The sequence below is a fragment of the Oncorhynchus nerka genome, linkage group LG4 (assembly GCF_034236695.1).
Source record: "Oncorhynchus nerka isolate Pitt River linkage group LG4, Oner_Uvic_2.0, whole genome shotgun sequence".
NCBI lineage: Eukaryota > Metazoa > Chordata > Actinopteri > Salmoniformes > Salmonidae > Oncorhynchus > Oncorhynchus nerka.
This window is the reverse complement of record NC_088399.1, coordinates 91,859,781-91,882,082: the sequence shown is the minus strand read 5'-3', so window position 1 is coordinate 91,882,082 and position 22,302 is coordinate 91,859,781. Positions and strand designations below refer to the sequence as shown.

General features: G+C 43.7%; 1 protein-coding gene across 1 annotated transcript; it reads left to right on the top strand.

Moving 5' to 3' along the window:
• Nucleotides 1–1,052: 1,052 nt before the first annotated feature.
• LOC115115173 (RNA-binding protein 43-like) lies at nt 1,053–13,824 on the top strand. The gene is given in 4 exon segments (XM_029643662.2): nt 1,053–1,273; nt 10,147–10,334; nt 10,950–11,038; nt 11,345–13,824. Coding segments are annotated over 3 exon segments (1,149 nt in total). The 5' UTR covers nt 1,053–1,273; nt 10,147–10,153; the 3' UTR covers nt 12,224–13,824.
• Nucleotides 13,825–22,302: the final 8,478 nt, after the last annotated feature.

The following is a 22,302-nucleotide window of genomic DNA, read 5'->3' as shown; positions in this document are numbered from 1 at the left end:
ATTAGCAATCAGTTGTATTCTTGTCTTGCAGTGTATACAGATGGTTCAAAGGATGCCATGAATGGGAAGACAGGAGCAGGTGAATTTATTCCTGAGTTTAATGTTAATCTACGCAAGATACTAACAAATGATTTATCTGTATATTCAACAGAAATGGTTGCCGTAATTGTTAGCTTGCAATGGATAGAGGAGTTGTAACCAAAGAAGATTAGTAATATGTTGGGACTGTGTAGTTTACGATCTGGGAAGTCAGAATGTGAGGATTTATGGGTAGACATAATGATGCTGTTGTTAGGGTAACAAGGAAATGGTATTCACATCTATTGGATTCTGGTCATACAGGAGTTTATGGACATGATGTAGTAGATATAACAACACAAAGAGCAGAGACAAATAATATTGTGGATTTATAGGTGTGGTTGTTCAGAGGGGAAATTAAAACGTTGATTCTGAAAAATGGGTTAGATTGCTGGCAGATAATGGGACGAAAGTAGTAAAGGTAGACATATTTATAGTACAAGGAAATCTGCACGGGAGATAGTGACATGTAATGGGAACAGAAGGGAGGAGTTTATGTTGTGTAGGATGAGATTAGGACATATGGGATTGTATTCCTCTTCACATTTGATAGGGAAACATGGTACAGGGATGTGTAATGGCTGCATTGTAGCGGAAACGGTTGAACATGTATTATTATATTGTGAAACGTATTATGTAGAAAGAGAGAGGTTGTTTGACAGGGTCAGAGAGGTTGGACGTAATGGGGAGTGGGTGGTATTTTGGGTGTGGGTGATGGGAGTAGTGAGGTTAGTAGTGAGATTACATTTGATTAGAAATGCAGGGTTAGTTTAGAGAATATAGTGGTATAGATAGGGAGTGACTGGCCTCACACTCCAGTGCAGTAGATTTCGGTGTAAACACCTGTCAGTTGGTTGCGATTCGCCAATATAACTTAAAGAAATAGAGGAAGAAGGAGGAGGTATGGTGTCCCTGTGCATTTCGAGAGAATCGAAAGTGAAAGGTTGTCAGCAGCAACGCCATAGACTCTGCCGCGTTCACTCTGAAATTTCCGAGTTGCTAACTGGCTATACTTATACACGTGCCCGCGTCAACGGATAACAAGTCGGAAATGTACGAGTTTCCTAGTTCGATTAGCATTTGAACGCGGCATCAGTCTATGCGTGACGCTAACAACTTTTTTCTCGAAATGCATAGTACGACCATACTTCAGTGGTGACGACCTTATTTTGAACAAACCGACAACCCGATATAGGTAAGTTTGATTCAAATGACAACATTTTGAAGGAAAATAAAAACATGTTTGCTGTTAATGCATAATAATTTACATCAAGTATATTTTCAGTGTTTTCTTAGTGAAAAACGAGAGAGGGAAATTGGAAATCGGATTACAATATTGCCAAACCTAAACAAATCACATTGATTGAGAAAACGTAGATAACTCACATCCATACACAGTTAATTTAATGCAATAATATTGCGTGCTGTCAATTGAATATTTCGTACTGTCAATAATTACTTTTTCAGTTACATTCCAGTTCTTCACTTTACATTGCCAAGTACCACAGACCAGTTTGTTTATGGTCTTTCTAGTTGCAAAGCGTCGATACTTATTTTTTTAAACATTCTAAAACCCTTACTGTGTACCTATTGTATGTTTTTGCGTGCCGTGCTTTGTTTGCTGAAATCCATACATTTTAATAAAACGTTATTCAATCAAATAAACCACAGCTGTACTTCTTTAGGATTTGGTTGGTGGATCGCATCCAACGTTTAGTCGTATGGACACCGCCACCTACTGTACTGGTGTGTGATGCCATTCACGACCTACCTACGTTACATTTTTGTTATGGTAATACAACATTGGAAACAAGGAAAATTGCCCTGCCAACTAATAGCCCTCACAACAACAACAAAAAACACCACACCTTCCACTATTTAACCCGATCTAATACTACTCCAGACCGATAGTCTGAGAGGACAGACCACTTACCACTCAACACCCAAAGCAGCTGTTCTGCAGTAAATCCTCACAATCCCGAGTACCTCTCAGCTACTGCCTCCACAACTTCTATTTTCTGTCACTTCTGATCCATTTCTGCAGTATAATTGACAACCATGGCTATGAATGCTAAAAAGCCCACCTTACTGAAGCACATACTCTTCCCATCACTCTCTTGGTCTATGCTACTCACAGGAATCCTCTCAGGATCCCTCACCCTGTACCCATCTCCCTCTACCACTCTCTCTTGGTCTCTGCCTACTCACAGGAATCCTCTCAGGATCCCTCACCCTGACCCATCTCCCTCTACCATGGTCTCTGCCTACTCACAGGAATCCTCTCAGGATCCCACCTTACTGACCCATCTCCCTCTTCCCATCACTCTCTTGGTCTATGCTACTCACAGGAATCCTCTCAGGATCCCTCACCCTGTACCCATCTCCCTCTACCACTCTCTCTTGGTCTCTGCCTACTCACAGGAATCCTCTCAGGATCCCTCACCCTGTACCCATCTCCCTCTACCACTCTCTCTTGGTCTCTGCCTACTCACAGGAATCCTCTCAGGATCCCTCACCCTGTACCCATCTCCCTCTACCACTCTCTCTTGGTCTCTGCCTACTCACAGGAATCCTCTCAGGATCCCTCACCCTGTACCCATCTCCCTCTACCACTCTCTCTTGGTCTCTGCCTACTCACAGGAATCCTCTCAGGATCCCTCACCCTGTACCCATCTTCCTCTACCACTCAAATCAAATTGTATTGGTCGCATACAGATGTTTATCAGATGTTATTATGGGTGTAGCAAAATGCTTGTGTTCTTCGCTCCAACAGTGCAGAAGTCATAAACAGCGCAATGCTTGAAGCACAGCGAAGAGCTGCTGGCAAACGCACAAAAGTGCTGTTTGAATGAATGCTTACGAGCCTGCTGCTGCCTACCACCGCTCAGTCAGACTGCTCTATCAAATATCAAATCATAGACTTAATTATAACATAATAACACACAGAAATACGACCCTTTGGTCATTAATATGGTCAAATCCGGAAACGATCATTTCGAAAACAACGTTTATTCTTTCATTGAAATACGGAACCGTTCCGTATTTTATCTAACGGGTGGCATCCATAAGTCTAAATATTCCTGTTACATTGCACAACCTTCAATGTTATGTCATAATTACGTAAAATTCTGGCAAATTAGTTCTCAACGAGCCAGGCGGCCCAAACTGTTGCATATACCCTGACTCTGCGTGCAATGAACGCAAGAGAAGTGACACAATTTCCCTAGTTTAATATTGCTTGCTAACATGAATTTCTTTTAACTAAATATGCAGGTTTAAAAAAATATATACTTGTGTATTGATTTTAAGAAAGACATTGATGTTTATGGTTAAGTACATTCATGCAACGATTGTGCTTTTTTCTCAAATACTCTTTTGTTAAATCATCCCCCGTTTGGTGAAGTTGACTGTCTTTGTTAGGAAGAAATAGTCCTCACACAGTTCGCAACGAGCCAGGCGGCCCAAACTGCTGCATATATCCTGACTCTGTTGCACAGAACGCAAGAGAAGTGAGAAGAGAAGGCCCTAGAAATTCATGTTAGAGGACAATATTAACTAAATATGCAGGTTTAAAAATATATACTTGTGTATTGATTTTAAGAAAGGCGTTGATGTTTATGGTTAGGTACACATTGGTGCAACGACAGTGCTTTTTTCGCGAATGCGCTTGTTAAATCACCTGTTTGGCGAAGTAGGCTGTGATTCGATGATAAATTAACAGGCACCGCATCGATTATATGCAACACAGGACAAGCTAGATAAACTAGTAATATCATCAACCATGTGTAGTTAACTAGTGATTAGTGATTGGTCGTTTTTTATAAGATACGTTTAATGCTAGCTAGCACCTTACCTTGGCTCCTTGCTGCACTCGCATAACTGGTAGTCAGCCTGCCACGCAGTCTCCTCGTGGAATGCAATGTAATCGGCCACAATCGGTGTCCAAAAATGCCGATTACCGATTGTTCTGAAAACTTGAAATGGGCCCTAATTAATCGGCCATTCCGATGAATCGTTCAACCTCTAGTATTGACTAGTGATGGTACGTTTGATGCCGGAGCTCCAAGGCATGTGTCTTGATCGCTAAGCAGTGTACTTCGAAACAGTTGCCGTGTTCACGTGCTAGTCGGAACTAGGATACTTGAAAATATTCGACTTGCTAACTGGTTGAACACTGCACGTGTATAACTACAACCAGTGAGAAATGTCAGAGTTCCCTATTTCTGACTAGTGCGTGATTGAGGCATAGTCCAGTGGTCACCAACCAGTCCAACTGGTCTATCTTCAAGGCATTACTTTTTAAAATGGATGTTGCACTGTTGGCAGTAGGTTTTCACTTGATTCAGAAGCTCTGCGCAAAGTGTTCCCATTTTGTACCATTTCATTTGTCTGAAAAGGGGAACATGGCGGACTGGGAGATCTGTGGACCGAGAGATCTGTGGCTAAATCAAGTGCGACCTACTGCGCTGACCAATTTGATAGCTCACCTTGCCTACAGCTTCCCCGGCCACAGAACATTTTGATACTAGCCTACGTGAGATTTTCATAACTTTTAAAACCATGACCAGAGAGAGACTGTCAAAGTTGATAAGATGTTATATGTATGTTTATTATTTTTTTCACCGCTGTCACTGTTTTTATTCAACATTATTACAAAACATAAAACGCCCTTCTCCCAATCGCGCTGCAGGTGCAATGAATGAGTAGACAAGTGTAACGATAGCCCTATTTATTATTATTTTAATATGGAGGAATATCACTTTCTCTGGTCATAGGAACAACATGAATTTATGCAAGCATATTGGTTATGCGGTACGACTCGAGATAGTCTTCCACCTGATGGCGTGTCTGTCCCCTCTCTCTGGTCAGTCTCACCAGAGGAAAGGAATGAGAGAGCAGGGACCATGAGAGATGGACCCTCTGCTGCTCTCTTGCTCCCTCCCTCCACTGAGAATAAGGCCATGTTCAAAACAACTGAACTCTTTACTCTGAAATCTCAGACTTCCCGAATCAAATCAAATCAAATTTTATTTGTCACATACACATGGTTAGCAGATGTTAATGCGAGTGTAGCGAAATGCTTGTGCTTCTAGTTCCGACAATGCAGTGATAACCAACAAGTAATCTAACTAACAATTCCAAAACTACTGTCTTATACACAGTGTAAGGGGATAAGGAATATGTACATAAGGATATATGAATGAGTGATGGTACAGAGCAGCATACAGTAGATGGTATCGAGTACAGTATATACATATGAGATGAGTATGTAGACAAAGTAAACAAAGTGGCATAGTTAAAGTGGCTAGTGACATAAGAATGCAGTCGATGATCTAGAGTACAGTATATACATATGCATATGAGATGAATAATGTAGGGTAAGTAACATTATATAAGGTAGCATTGTTTAAAGTGGCTAGTGATATATTTACATCATTTCCCATCAATTCCCATTATTAAAGTGGCTGGAGTTGGGTCAGTGTCAATGACAGTGTGTTGGCAGCAGCCACTCAATGTTAGTGGTGGCTGTTTAACAGTCTGATGGCCTTGAGATAGAAGCTGTTTTTCAGTCTCTCGGTCCCAGCTTTGATGCACCTGTACTGACCTCGCCTTCTGGATGATAGCGGGGTGAACAGGCAGTGGTTCGGTGGTTGATGTCCTTGATGATCTTTATGGCCTTCCTGTAACATCGGGTGGTGTAGGTGTCCTGGAGGGCAGGTAGTTTGCCCCCGGTGATGCGTTGTGCAGACCTCACTACCCTCTGGAGAGCCTTACGGTTGAGGGCGGAGCAGTTGCCGTACCAGGCGGTGATACAGCCCGCCAGGATGCTCTCGATTGTGCATCTGTAGAAGTTTGTGAGTGCTTTTGGTGACAAGCCGAATTTCTTCAGCCTCCTGAGGTTGAAGAGGCGCTGCTGCGCCTTCTTCACGACGCTGTCAGTGTGAGTGGACCAATTCAGTTTGTCTGTGATGTGTATGCCGAGGAACTTAAAACTTGCTACCCTCTCCACTACTGATCCATCGATGTGGATAGGGGGTGTTCCCTCTGCTGTTTCCTGAAGTCCACAATCATCTCCTTAGTTTTGTTGACGTTGAGTGTGAGGTTATTTTCCTGACACCACACTCCGAGGGCCCTCACCTCCTCCCTGTAGGCCGTCTCGTCGTTGTTGGTAATCAAGCCTACCACTGTTGTGTCGTCCGCAAACTTGATGATTGAGTTGGAGGCGTGCATGGCCACGCAGTCGTGGGTGAACAGGGAGTACAGGAGAGGGCTCAGAACGCACCCTTGTGGGGCCCCCGTGTTGAGGATCAGCGGGGAGGAGATGTTGTTGCCTACCCTCACCACCTGTGGGCGGCCCGTCAGGAAGTCCAGTACCCAGTTGCACAGGGCGGGGTCGAGACCCAGGGTCTCGAGCTTGATGACGAGCTTGGAGGGTACTATGGTATTGAATGCCGAGCTGTAGTCGATGAACAGCATTCTCACATAGGTATTCCTCTTGTCCAGGTGGGTTAGGGCAGTGTGCAGTGTGGTTGAGATTGCATCGTCTGTGGACCTATTTGGGCGGTAAGCAAATTGGAGTGGGTCTAGGGTGTCAGGTAGGGTGGAGGTGATATGGTCCTTGACTAGTCTCTCAAAGCACTTCATGATGACGGAAGTGAGTGCTACGGGCGGTAGTCGTTTAGCTCAGTTACCTTAGCTTTCTTGGGAACAGGAACAATGGTGGCCCTCTTGAAGCATGTGGGAACAGCAGACTGGTATAGGGATTGATTGAATATGTCCGTAAACACACCGGCCAGCTGGTCTGCGCATGCTCTGAGGGCGGCTGGGGATGCCGTCTGGGCCTGCAGCCTTGCGAGGGTTAACACGTTTAAATGTCTTACTCACCTCGGCTGCAGTGAAGGAGAGACCGCATGTTTTCGTTGCAGGCCGTGTCAGTGGCACTGTATTGTCCTCAAAGCGGGCAAAAAGTTATTTAGTCTGCCTGGGAGCAAGACATCCTGGTCCGTGACTGGGCTGGGTTTCTTCTTGTAGTCCGTGATTGACTGTAGACCCTGCCACATGCCTCTTGTGTCTGAGCCATTGAATTGAGATTCCACTTTGTCTCTGTACTGACGCTTAGCTTGTTTAATAGCCTTCCGGAGGGAATAGCTGCATTGTTTATATTCGGACATATTACCAGACACCTTGCCCTGATTAAAAGCAGTGGTTCGCGCTTTCAGTTTCACGCGAATGCTGCCATCAATCCACGGTTTCTGGTTTGGGAATGTTTTTATCGTTGCTATGGGAACGACATCTTCGACGCACGTTCTAATGAACTCGCACACCGAATCAGCGTATTCGTCAATATTTCCATCTGACGCAATACGAAACATGTCCCAGTCCACGTGATGGAAGCAGTCTTGGAGTGTGGAGTCAGCTTGGTCTGACCAGCGTTGGACAGACCTCAGCGTGGGAGCCTCTTGTTTTGGTTTCTGCCTGTAGGCAGGGATCAGCAAAATGGAGTCGTGGTCAGCTTTTCCGAAAGGGGGGCGGGGCAGGGCCTTATATGCGTCGCGGAAGTTAGAGTAACAATGATCCAAGGTTTTACCACCCCTGGTTGCGCAATCGATATGCTGGTAAAATTTAGGGAGTCTTGTTTTCAGATTAGCTTTGTTAAAATCCCCAGCTACAATAAATGCAGCCTCCGGATAAATGGTTTCCAGTTTGCAAAGAGTTAAATAAAGTTCGTTCAGAGCCATCGATGTGTCTGCTTGGGGGGATATATACGGCTGTGATTATAATCGAGGAGAATTCTCTTGGAAGATAATGCGGTCTACATTCAGTGCGTTCAAGACAACTGGGAACTTGGATGACCATCGTTTTGAATGGTCATCCAACTCAGAATTCCATGTCGGAAACTCAGGCATTTTTCTAGAGCTCTGACTTTCCGACCTGCAGATCACTGACGTCATGATTTGACCTGTTGAGTTGTCTTGAAAGCACCATGACAGATGCAGGAGGTACCATCAGTCCAGTAAAATAAAAAAGCAAATTATTTAAATGTATGCTCAGCTGTGCCTTGCAAGTGCTACACCAACTGATCTATTTTGTTATCAAAGCTTGAGTTTTAAAATATAATATGGTCTGAGAAGAACAATATTACCAGGCCAGGCACATAGCCAATATGCTGTGATAATGTATTAGGCCTACTGCTCGTCATTCCCACAACAAATGTTTTATTAGGTTAATGTTACATTTTTAAAGTAATGTTTTAAAAAACAATGGGAGTCGTTGTCCACAAAGCGGTGTTGCTCCCGCCTATCCTTTCTTTGGATTGGTGGATACATTTGGAATATTCGATGAGGGTTGTTGACGTCAACCCGAGAGATGCTATGCTACTAGCCTCATGTCATGAATATGCATAGCCATCTCGAGACAACTCCAATATAAAGTGTTTTTTCTCAAAGTTGCCGGGATGTCACGTGTCCTACTTATATCAGTACACTCGTAACAACTTAAGCATTACGAAACTTCTATTCAGTCAAATTTACCTCATGTAGCAAATAAGCCATACATTTTTTAGTTCGACACACTCTCATTGACCTGCATACAAAAGCTCCTTGTTTGGTGGGCAAAACGCCTCCTGCCGGAGGGAGACAGATTTTCCGCCGAGTTGGGCCTCCCTCTTCTACTCTGGTAGAAGGCAAAAAGGCTATGCTGCGGACACGCTACGGGGCGTGGGACATCATCTATAATAATATGGCTGCTCTAAATTCTTTTGACCAGCAGGTGCCACTAGTGTATACTGTGTTGATCAAAGTGAACCTATTTGACACAATTCTCTGAAAAACCTCAATGCTTCAGAATGATTCGTGTCCATCACTAGTTATTGACGCATAGCAACTCAAAGGAGTCAGAGGTTAATAAAACATTTAAAAAACTCTAGTCTGCTCTCAACTCCGTGAGAGGCCGGCAGATTGCGATATTGAGTTGTTTCATCTTACCGTCCAAATGGAACTTATGCAGCCGGCTATACACTCATATCTAGGGCACTATAACATCCACATTGTGGACAGAATCATATAATCCAGACATTAAAATAGAATTCAACAATATATATATATTTTTTTTAACTTTGTAGGAAATCAACAAAAACAAATTGGACTTATTGGAAAATGCATTCATATGCGAAGTAAGTCACAAGAATGCCCCGGTCTGTGGGTATTTGCACACTTGTCTACACTTTGCATATCCGTTAGCGACGATTCTAATGATAACCTTCTGTTAGAAACGGAAAGGTTTTCCCAAAAACCTTCTGAAATGAATGTTAATTAAAAAGTAGCCTATGCCTACCTGGCAGAATGATTATTTGCTTCAAACCAGGTGGTCATTTTACGAACTCTGCAACCATATGAGTGCTACAGAAATACTGCTTTAGCCAAACAATGGTCTCTTCCTGGTGCACACTTGCACGCAAAAACATTAAAATGTCTTTATACTTTCCCCCAGACCTTTAAAATGGTCTCCATATGTGGTTTAAACATTGTTATGGACTTAGAACATTAAATTCTGAAATGTTTTCTTTTTGAAACCTGAAACTATTCGGGGGAAACGGAAATCTGGAAAGACGAAATGGAATTTGGGGGGAAAAACTAAACGGAATCAGGCAAAAAAATGAAACAGATTTTATAGGGCCCTACGTATCCCCTGTGGACCGGGTGGTAAACATTCTCCATTCAGGCTGCAAAGCCATCCATTTCCTCCTTAACTAGTTAATGTGGAGAATGTGGGAAAATATGCATGCTTTCTTTATGAAACAGATTTTATAGGGCCCTACGTATCCCCTGTGGACCGGGTGGTAAACATTCTCCATTCAGGCTGCAAAGCCATCCATTTCCTCCTTAACTAGTTAATGTGGAGAATGTAGGAAAATATGCATGTTCTCTTTATGAAACACCATTTTCACCTCCATGCTGGATTAGCTAATGCTAGTCCCAGATGTTGCATATCACATTCAGCCAATAAGACTGCTACAACCTGAGGTGGTGTCACCTGTGGTCATTGCTCACCTCTATGCCCTTTCCCCAGTATTGTCATGGAGGGAACAGCCGTGGAGGTGCTTGGCGTCCCCGACGATATCCTTGCCTCTGTTAGAATGGTTGACAAGCTCACAATACACTTCCAACGACCAGGGAACGGGGGAGGAGAGGTAAAGAGAGTACAGTTTCCATCCTACAGCCCAGGATAGGCCTTTGTCGTGTTTGAGGATCCAGAAGGTAGGCTTATCAAATGGATGAAACTACAGATATCTATTTTTTTTTAGGTACACATAGTCTAATATTAGTTTGTGATAATGTACTATTTGCTACAGAATATATGGATACAGTGGGGCAAAAAAGTATTTAGTCAGCCACCAATTGTGCAAGTTCTCCCACTTAAAAAGATGAGAGAGGCCTGTAATTTTCATCATAGGTACACTTCAACTATGACAGACAAAATGAGAAAAGAAAATCCAGAAAATCACATTGTAGGATTTTTAATGAATTTATTTGCAAATTATGGTGGAAAATAAGTATTTGGTCACCAACAAACAAGCAAGATTTCTGGCTCTCACAGACCTGTAACTTCTTCTTTAAGAGGCTCCTCTGTCCTCCACTCGTTACCTGTATTAATGGCACCTGTTTGAACTTGTTATCAGTATAAAAGACACCTGTCACCTATTTTGTTTGTCATAGTTGAAGTGTACCTATGATGAAAATTACAGGCCTCTCTCATCTTTTTAAGTGGGAGAACTTGCACAATTGGTGGCTAACTAAATACTTTTTTGCCCCACTGTACATTTGTGGTAAAAACCATGTCATTCATCTAACTTCCTCTCCTCTCTGTTGCAGTGGCTGCACGTGTGTTGCAGCGGACCCATGTCTTAGAAGTGGATGGACAACACTTTCCTCTTAAAATCAGGAACACTGACACGCCTGAGGTAGTAAGAAGACACATCATATTGCAATCCATGTCCTGTAAAAAGTATGGTTACAATTTCCTTTATTGCACCTTTAATTATTTTCAGGTCAGAACGAAGTAGTCAGCATGTACATACAATACTTTACATGAAAAACAATTAGTGGTCAACAACGTTTTTTTTCTCAATCAGAGCTTTAAACTCAGTAAGCAACACCATCTACCTTCAGTTTTCAAGTCGTTTGCAGGTCATTCCAAGACCAACGAGCGTTGCAGAAGAGTTATATTTTTTCTCTCGTTTTATTTGTGTGTTATGTGTGTGTCGCAGGTGGACGTGCCAGTCAAGGCCGATCTGGATGTGAGCATGTTCTCCAAGGACAGCAAGGAGGTGCTCCAGCCTGTGAACGAGATTCCCCAGCTACCCATTCAGCGCTCCTTTCAGAAGTTCACTGCAGTGAAGGCCCAACTGCAGCAGGTCTTACCCCAGGACACAAACACCCTGTGCCACAGCAGCCCTTCGCCATCCAGTCTCAATAGCCATGCCTCTGGGGCCATTTCCAAATTCTCAATCCGCTGCAACCCATTTCCCAGCCCACAAGCAACAGGGTATGTTGGGGACAACTTGACCCATATGAGGAACCCATCCCCCAAACCAGTGGAACCCATCTCCCAGACTCCATCTTGCAGTGAGGTCTTCTTCATAACGGACGCCGATGTGCTCCGTTATGCCCTGTGCGTCAGGAAAAAGGACATTGATTCCATTCTTGGAGGCCACACAACTCAAATGGATGTTAAGCCAGCTGAAGGTTCAGACCTCCGCTATGTTTTCCTTGAAGGGAAGAGTCCAGAGCGGGTTATGGAAAAGCTGCAGGTTTTTCTCAACAAGCTTCATTTAAGACTACGAACTCAAGAAATCCCACAATGGACACTCGATCGCGACCGACAGGTTAGAATTCATCAACTGGTTCAGAAGTATAATATAATTTATCCTACTGTCCTCGTCAATCAGGTTGGAGATCTCCTCCGCCTTGTAGGACCTTCCAAGGAAAGTTATGAGATGAAGCAGAGGCTCCTGGGAAAACCCATAGACCTGCTACGAGCTGGGATAACAGGGAGGGTAGTGGACAGGAGTACCCATGGTGATCCCATCCCATGGGCTCCTGGCCCCGTACCTGACCCTGTGTCTGCTACTGCACCAGATTACTAGTAAATTAACTACATTTTGCAGTAGCTTGGTGGTAGTGGAACTAAATTCAAAATCAAGATAGTGTTTGCAGTAGTTCACTACTTGTTGTCATGTAGCAGTGTAGCTAACTACTGGAACTACATACTATGTTTTAGCCGTGTAGCCAACTACTGGAACTACACACTACGTTTTAGCCGTGTAGCCAACTACTGGAACTACACACTACATTTTTGGCTAAAATAAAATGAGTGAAGTAGGCCATAATTTCCATTTTTGGGCATCAGACCAACCCATTTCTCACTTGAAACATCGTTTTTGTGTTTAGGCTAAATGACACATTCTGTTAATATATGACCCTAAAGTGATCTCTTCTTCCAATTTGTAGTCTGACATTTCAGATTTAGATATGATCCGTTTTCACAAAGTAGTTTGGATGTAGTGAACTACTTTTCAAAATTACTGTAGTTAAGTAAACTATTTTTCTTAACTTCTTCCAGTGTGAGGTAATTGGTAGCTTGCTAAACTGTCTTTTCTGAGTAGCTTTCCCAACACAGAAAAATACCAGGGTGAGCCTGGCTCCCATTCATCCCAGGCAAATCTATTCTCTGTCCTGGTACCCAAATGGTGGAACAAGCTTCCAGTTCCCCTTAAAATCAGGACAGCTGAGTCACTGCCCATCTTCTGAAAACCCACGTCTTTAGTATCTTTAACTAACACCCTTGTTGACACTGGCACTACCACTACTCTTTTCTTACTAACTTTGATCATTTATTGAGGAAAAATGTACTGACTATGACGGTGATATGTAGTTGTCTCACCTAGATACCTTTAAGATGGATACACAAACTGTGCAGTGACTCTGGATAAGAGCGTCTGCTGAATGACAAAAATGTAATGTTTAATGAATACGGAAGGGTTGTAACAAGGGGCTACAGTAGGCTTGGTGCCCTCTACACCCAGAAGTCACTCTGATTCCCCGGCTAAAATAAAAGAGCATAGAGTTACACGGGAGGTCTTGAGGCCAGAAAGGGCGGATGATGTGTTGGGGCCCTCTGCTGGAACTCAAATGCCAGTGTTGAAAAATAAGTCATTACTTCCAAAAAGTCCTACTAACACAAATGGAATGGAAGAATGTGCTTTCAAGCAAGAAAAAGACCCTAACAGGTTACTAGTTTAGATGGAGACACCTGTAATGAAAGTGGCTTGGTCTGTTTATTTCATAATATGCTGTGGGGTAAAAATGTTCAATTCACACATATACACATTTTGTTTTGTAAGGTTTTTTCTTCTTGGACAAATTGATTTCTGTCTTTTCTAATATTTTCTTTCTCGTGATACGAATTATTCTAAATGTGGTTTATTTTTGTTTTGAGGGATTGAGGGCTATAAAAATATATTCTATTTGTGTAAATTGATCCTTTAAATATATGCTGATGCAAAGGCTGGTAACTATACTCTAGGGGTGGACTTTGTTAATCTACTGTATCTGTTTTCATTGTATGGAGCAATTATTTAGAGATGATCTCATCTTTTTTTGTGTGGAAACTGTTCCTGAAATGTGGTCATTTTAACTCCTCACACACAAGACTAAAATCAACACATCATGCTGTAGTTTGACAATTCCTTTTGACTTGTCATTGTCTCCACGTTTCTCGTCAATCTGTTACCATGGCAGTCTGTTACTGTGGCAGTCTGGGTCCATGCGTTTGCCTTAGTATCTGCCTTAGTACTGTGCTTGTTCTTGTCAGACTGATTCTGAGTGTTAACTTCTGGACCCGGAGTTCCGTGAATGGTGATGGACCCACAAGCAGATGAGAGAGGGAAGTGCTCACCAGCCTGCCCTCTGCATCCCTTCCTGAGCAGGAAGTGAGGTGGCCCCACGCAGTCGACATGACACAACACAACGCACACTGACAGAGAGAGGAAGTAGTGATCAGAGTTGAGCAGGTTAGGAGGGGGTGAGTGGTAGTGCAGTCTATTATAAGCACTTTAAACGGCATAGATCACTTTTAGAATGCTCAGTGATTAATCAAGCACTTTTAGAATGCTCAGTGATTAATCAAGCACTTTTAGAATGCTCAGTGATAATCAAGCACTTTTAGAATGCTCAGTGATTAATCAAGCACTTTTAGAATGCTCAGTGATTAATCAAGCACTTTTAGAATGCTCAGTGATAATCAAGCACTTTTAGAATGCTCAGTGATTAATCAAGCACTTTTAGAATGCTCAGTGATTAATCAAGCACTTTTAGAATGCTCAGTGATTAATCAAGCACTTTTAGAATGCTCAGTGATTAATCAAGCACTTTTAGAATGCTCAGTGATTAATCAAGCCTTCCGAGAAGCAAAAACAACACTCCAGTGCACTTCAGGAAGTAAAGGTCACACACAGAACACTAATGTCTCCAGAGAAACCGCTTGATTGACATATTGTTAAATTGGCTTTAGCAGTGTGTTGTTTAATCAATGAGAGCCATGAGGCTTTATGTTAAATGCCCGCACCAGTAGAAATCCACTTTCTCGAGCTGAAAGAGGATGGCCAGACGAGTTTTAGGCAAATTTGTTTTTGCATGGCCCTGTGCCCCAGGTGCGGTTACAGCATTGGGCCAGTCACCGAAAGGTTGCTAGTTTGAATTCCAGATCCGACTAGGTGAAATATCTGTTGATCTGCCCTTGAACAAGACAGTTAACCTTAATTGCTCCAGGTTCGCCATCAATAATGACTGACCTCTGGCCGTAACCCCACTTTCTGAGGATGTCTCGGGGGGGGGAGTGGGCTATGCAAAAGAAACACATGTCCATTTCACACTACACATACAGTGGGGAAAACAAGTATTTGAAAAAAATCTGCCGATTTTGCAGGTTTTCCTACTTACAAAGCATGTAGAGGTCTGTAATGTTTTATCAATGGGTACACTCCAACTGTGGGAGACTGAATCTAAAACAAAAATCCAGAAAATCACATTGTATGATTTTTAAGTAATTAATTTGCATTTTATTGCATGACATAAGTATTTTAGATTCCGTCTCTCACAGTTGTGAGTGTACCCATTGATAAAAATTACAGACCTCTACATGCTTTGTAAGTAGGAAAACCTGCAAAATCAGCAGTGTATCAAATACTTGTTCTCCCCACTGTATGTGTAACAGGACAAACATAAGCACCTCCTCTTTATTTGATTCTTTTCAACCATTCCATTGATCCTAAAAGAGAACTCTCCACCCACCAGGGGTACCGGGGCCATGGAAAACCAACTCGCTCATTGCTTCAATAGTTAGGCAATCCATATTACCCGAGCTTATGTTCTTTATTTTTCTATGGCGGATTCGCGGCTGCAATTTAGATAATGCATTGATATATACAGTTGAAGTCGGAAGTTTACATACATTTTAAACTCAATTTTTCACAATTCCTGACATTTAATCCGAGTAAAAATTCCCTGTCTTAGGTCAGTTAGGATCACCACTTTATTTTAAGAATGTGAAATGTGAGAATAATAGCAGAGAGAAGGATTTATTTCAGCTTTTATTTCTTTCATCACATTCCTAGTGGGTCAGAAGTTTACATACACTCAATTAGTATTTTGTAGCATGGCCTTTAAATAGTTTAACTTGGCTCAAACGTTTTGGGTAGCCTTCCACAAGCTTCCCACAATAGGTTGGGTAAATTTTGGCCCATTCCTCCTCACAGAGCTGTTGTAACTGAGTCTGGTTTGTAGGCCTCCTTGCTCGCACACGCTTTTTCAGTTCTGCCCACAAATTGTCTATAGGATAGAGGTCAGGGCTTTGTGATGGCCACTCCAGTACCTTGACTTTGTTGTCCTTAAGCCATTTTGTCACAACTTTGGAAGAATACTTGGGGTCAGTGTCTATTTGGAAGACCCATTTGCGACCAAGCTTTAACTTCCACCCTAACCCTCCTGACTGATGTCTTGAGATGTTGCTTCAATATATCCACATAATTTTAATTCCTCGTGATGCCATCTATTTTGTGAAGTGCACCAGTCCCTCCTGCAGCAAAGCACCCCCACAACATGATGCTGCCACCCTCGTGCTTCACAGTTGGGATGGTGTTCTTCGGCTTACAAACCTCCCCCGTTTTCTCCAAACTTAACGATGGTCATTATGGCCAAACAGTTCTATTTTTGTTTCATCAGACCAGAGGACATTTCTCCAAAAAGTACGATCTTTGTCCCTGTGTGCAGTTGCAAACCGTAGTCTGACTTTTTTATGGCGGTTTTGGAGCAGTGGCTTCTTCCTTGCTGAGCGGCATTTCAAGTTATGTCGATATTGGACTCGTTTTACTGTGGATATTGATACTTTTGTAACTGTTTCCTCCAGCATCTTCACAAGGTCCTTTTCTGTTGTTCTGGGATTGATTTGCACTTTTCGAACCAAAGCACGTTCATCTCTAACAGACAGAACGGGTCTCCTTCCTGAGCGGTATGACGGCTGCGTAGTCCCATGGGGTTTATACGTGCGTACTATTGTTAGTACAGATGAACGTGGTACCTTCAGGCGTTTGTAAATTGCTCCCAAGGATGAACCAGACTTGTGGAGGTCTACCATTTTTTTTCTGAGGTATTGGCTGATTTATTTTGATTTTCCCATGATGTCAAGCAAAGAGGCACTGAATTTGAAGGTAGGCCTTGAAATACATCCACAGGTACACCTCCAATTGACTAAAATTATGTCAATTAGCCTATCAGAAGCTTCTAAAGCCATGACATCATTTTCTGGAATTTTCCAAGCTGTTTAAAAGCACAGTCAACTTAGTTGACTGGAAACATGGCTTACTGGGAAGACGCTATCCGATGCGGTGCAGCCAACGGGTTTCTCCACGCATCGCGCCGACAGAAACAAACATCTTTCTGGTAAGAAGAGTGGCGGGGGCGTATGCCTCATGACTAACGAGACATGGTGTGATGAAGGAAACATACAGGAACTCAAATCCTTCTGTTCACCTGATTTAGAATTCCTCACAATCAAATGTAGACCGCATTATCTACCAAGAGAATTCTCTTCGATTATAATCACAGCCTTATATATCCCCCCCAAGCAGACACATCGATGGCTCTGAACGAACTTTATTTAACTCTTTGCAAACTGGAAACCATTTATCCGGAGGCTGCATTCATTGTAGCTGGGGATTTTAACAAAGCTAATCTGAAAACAAGACTCCCTAAATTTTATCAGCATATCGATTGCGCAACCAGGGGTGGTAAAACCTTGGATCATTGTTACTCTAACTTCCGCGACGCATATAAGGCCCTGCCCCGCCCCCCTTTCGGAAAAGCTGACCACGACTCCATTTTGTTGATCCCTGCCTACAGGCAGAAACTTAAACAAAAGGCTCCCACGCTGAGGTCTGTCCAACGCTGGTCAGACCAAGCTGACTCCACACTCCAAGACTGCTTCCATCACGTGGACTGGGACATGTTTCGTATTGCGTCAGATAAAAATATTGACGAATACGCTGATTCGGTGTGCGAGTTCATTAGAACGTGCGTTGAAGATGTCGTTCCCATAGCAACGATAAAAACATTCCCTAACCAGAAACCGTGGATTGATGGCAGCATTCGCGTGAAACTGAAAGCGCGAACCACTGCTTTTAATCAGGGCAAGGTGTCTGGCAACATGACCGAATACAAACAGTGCAGCTATTCCCTCCGCAAGGCTATTAAACAAGCTAAGCGTCAGTACAGAGACAAAGTGGAATCTCAATTCAACGGCTCAGACACGAGGCATGTGGCAGGGTCTACAGTCAATCACGGACTACAAGAAGAAACCCAGCCCAGTCACGGACCAGGATGTCTTGCTCCCAGGCAGACTAAATAACTTTTTTGCCCGCTTTGAGGACAATACAGTGCCACTGACACGGCCTGCAACGAAAACATGCGCTCTCTCCTTCACTGCAGCCGAGGTGAGTAAGACATTTAAACGTGTTAACCCTCGCAAGGCTGCAGGCCCAGACGGCATCCCCAGCCGCGCCCTCAGAGCATGCGCAGACCAGCTGGCCGGTGTGTTTACGGACATATTCAATCAATCCCTATACCAGTCTGCTGTTCCCACATGCTTCAAGAGGGCCACCATTGTTCCTGTTCCCAAGAAAGCTAAGGTAACTGAGCTAAACGACTACCGCCCCGTAGCACTCACTTCCGTCATCATGAAGTGCTTTGAGAGACTAGTCAAGGACCATATCACCTCCACCCTACCTGACACCCTAGACCCACTCCAATTTGCTTACCGCCCAAATAGGTCCACAGACGATGCAATCTCAACCACACTGCACACTGCCCTAACCCACCTGGACAAGAGGAATACCTATGTGAGAATGCTGTTCATCGACTACAGCTCGGCATTCAATACCATAGTACCCTCCAAGCTCGTCATCAAGCTCGAGACCCTGGTCTCGACCCCGCCCTGTGCAACTGGGTACTGGACTTCCTGACGGGCCGCCCCAGGTGGTGAGGGTAGGCAACAACATCTCCTCCCGCTGATCCTCAACACGGGGCCCCACAAGGGTGCGTTCTGAGCCCTCTCCTGTACTCCCTGTTCACCCACGACTGCGTGGCCACGCACGCCTCCAACTCAATCATCAAGTTTGCGGACGACACAACAGTGGTAGGCTTGATTACCAACAACGACGAGACGGCCTACAGGGAGGAGGTGAGGGCCCTCGGAGTGTGGTGTCAGGAAAATAACCTCACACTCAACGTCAACAAAACTAAGGAGATGATTGTGGACTTCAGGAAACAGCAGAGGGAACACCCCCTATCCACATCGATGGAACAGTAGTGGAGAGGGTAGCAAGTTTTAAGTTCCTCGGCATACACATCACAGACAAACTGAATTGGTCCACTCACACTGACAGCGTCGTGAAGAAGGCGCAGCAGCGCCTCTTCAACCTCAGGAGGCTGAAGAAATTCGGCTTGTCACCAAAAGCACTCACAAACTTCTACAGATGCACAATCGAGAGCATCCTGGCGGGCTGTATCACCGCCTGGTACGGCAACTGCTCCGCCCTCAACCGTAAGGCTCTCCAGAGGGTAGTGAGGTCTGCACAACGCATCACCGGGGGCAAACTACCTGCCCTCCAGGACACCTACACCACCCAATGTTACAGGAAGGCCATAAAGATCATCAAGGACATCAACCACCCGAACCACTGCCTGTTCACCCCGCTATCATCCAGAAGGCGAGGTCAGTACAGGTGCATCAAAGCTGGGACCGAGAGACTGAAAAACAGCTTCTATCTCAAGGCCATCAGACTGTTAAACAGCCACCACTAACATTGAGTGGCTGCTGCCAACACACTGTCATTGACACTGACCCAACTCCAGCCACTTTAATAATGGGAATTGATGGGAAATGATGTAAATATATCACTAGCCACTTTAAACAATGCTACCTTATATAATGTTACTTACCCTACATTATTCATCTCATATGCATACGTATATACTGTACTCTACATCATCGACTGCATCCTTATGTAATACATGCATCACTAGCCACTTTAACTATGCCACTTTGTTTACTTTGTCTACATACTCATCTCATATGTATATACTGTACTCGATACCATCTACTGTATGCTGCTCTGTACCATCACTCATTCATATATCCTTATGTACATATTCTTTATCCCCTTACACTGTGTATAAGACAGTAGTTTTGGAATTGTTAGTTAGATTACTTGTTGGTTATCACTGCATTGTCGGAACTAGAAGCACAAGCATTTCGCTACACTCGCATTAACATCTGCTAACCATGTGTATGTGACAAATAAAATTTGATTTGATTTGATTTTGATGTAAACTTCTGACCGACTGGAATTGTGATACAGTGAATTATATGTGAAATAATCTGTCTGTAAACAATTGTTGCACAAAGTAGCTGTCCTAATCGACTTGCCAAAACTTTAGTTTGTCAACAAGAAATTTGTGGAGTGGTTGAAAAACGAGTTTTAATGACTCCAACCTAAGTATATGTAAACTTCTGACTTCAACTGTATCACCACCCTAACCCTACATGATATATCACCACCCTAACCCTACATTATACCACCACCATAAACCTACATTATATCACCACCCTAACCCTACATTATACCACCACCATAAACCTACATTATATCACCACCCTAACCCTACATTATACCACCACCATAAACCTACATTATATCACCACCCTAACCCTACATTATATCACCACCTAACCGTAATTATATCACCACCCTAACCCTACATGATATCACCACCCTAACCCTACATGATATCACCACCCTAACCCTACATTATACCACCACCATAAACCTACATTATATCACCACCCTAACCCTACATTATATCACCACCTAACCGTAATTATATCACCACCCTAACCCTACATGATATCACCACCCTAACCCTACATGATATCACCACCCTAACCCTACATTATATCACCACCCTAACCCTACATGATATTTGATAAAAATTTGATCATATTACTCCAGTGCTAGCCTCCCTACACTGGCTTCCTGTCAAAGCAAGGGCTGATTTCAAGGTTTTACTGCTAACCTACAAAGCATTACATGGGCTTGATCCTACCTATCTCTCTGATTTGGTCCTGCCGTACATACCTACACGTACGCTATGGTCACAAGACCACAAGGCTTTCTCCTAAAGAGCTCCATTTTTATGGAACGGTCTGCCTACCCATGTCAGAGACGCAAACTCGGTCTCAACCTTTAAGTCTTTACTGAAGACTCATCTCTTCAGTGGGTCATATGATTGAGTGTAGTCTGGCCCAGCAGTGGGAAGGTGAACGCAAAGGCTCTGGAGCAACGAACCGCCCTTGCTGTCTCTGCCTGGCCGGTTCCCCTCTTTCCACTGGGATTCTCTGCCTCTAACCCTATTACAGGGGCTGAGTCACTGGCTTACTGGGGCTCTCTCATGCCGTCCCTGGAAGGGGTGCGTCACCTGAGTGGGTTGATTCACTGATGTGGTCATCCTGTCTGGGTTGGCGCCCCCCTTGGGTTGTGCCATGGCGGAGATCTTTGTGGGCTATACTCAGCCTTGTCTCAGGATGGTAAGTTGGTGGTTGAAGATATCCCTCTAGTGGTGTGGGGGCTGTGCTTTGGCAAAGTGGGTGGGGTTATATCCTTCCTGTTTGGCCCTGCCCGGGGGTGTCCTCGGATGGGGCCACAGTGTCTCCTGACCCCTCCTGTCTCAGCCTCCAGTATTTATGCTGCAGTAGTTTATGTGTCGGGGGGCTAGGGTCAGTTTTTTATATCTGGAGTACTTCTCCTGTCCTATTCGGTGTCCTGTGTGAATTTAAGTGTGCTTTCTCTAATTCTCTCTTTCTCTCTTTCTTTCTCTCTCTCGGAGAACCTGAGCCCTAGGACCATGCCCCAGGACTACCTGAAATCCCCAGTCCACCTGGTCATGCTGCTGCTTCAGTTTCAACTGTTCTGCCTTATTATTATTCAACCATGCTGGTCATTTATGAACATTTGAACATCTTGGCCATGTTCTGTTATAATCTCCACCCGGCACAGCCAGAAGAGGACTGGCCACCCCACATAGCCTGGTTCCTCTCTAGGTTTCTTCCTAGGTTTTGGCCTTTCTAGGGAGTTTTTCCTAGCCACCGTGCTTCTACACCTGCATTGCTTGCTGTTTGGGGTTTTAGGCTGGGTTTCTGTACAGCACTTTGAGATATCAGCTGATGTACGAAGGGCTTTATAAATAAATTTGATTTGATTTGATATATCACCACCAACTACTTTTGGCCAGAGCCCTATGGGTCCTCGTCAAAACTAGTGCACTACATAGGGAATAGGGTGCCATTAACTAGTGCACTACATAGGGAATAGGGTGCCATTAACTAGTGCACTACATAGGGAATAGGGTGCCATTAACTAGTGCACTACATAGGGAATAGGGTGCCATTAACTAGTGCACTACATAGGGAATAGGGTGTCATTAACTAGTGCACTACATAGGGAATAGGGTGCCATTTGGGATGTAGCCAAGGAGAGATGATGTATGCTGCTGTGGAGTCAGAAGCAGCAAATACCCAGATCCTTTCCAGGAGATACAAAATCAAATCAAATAC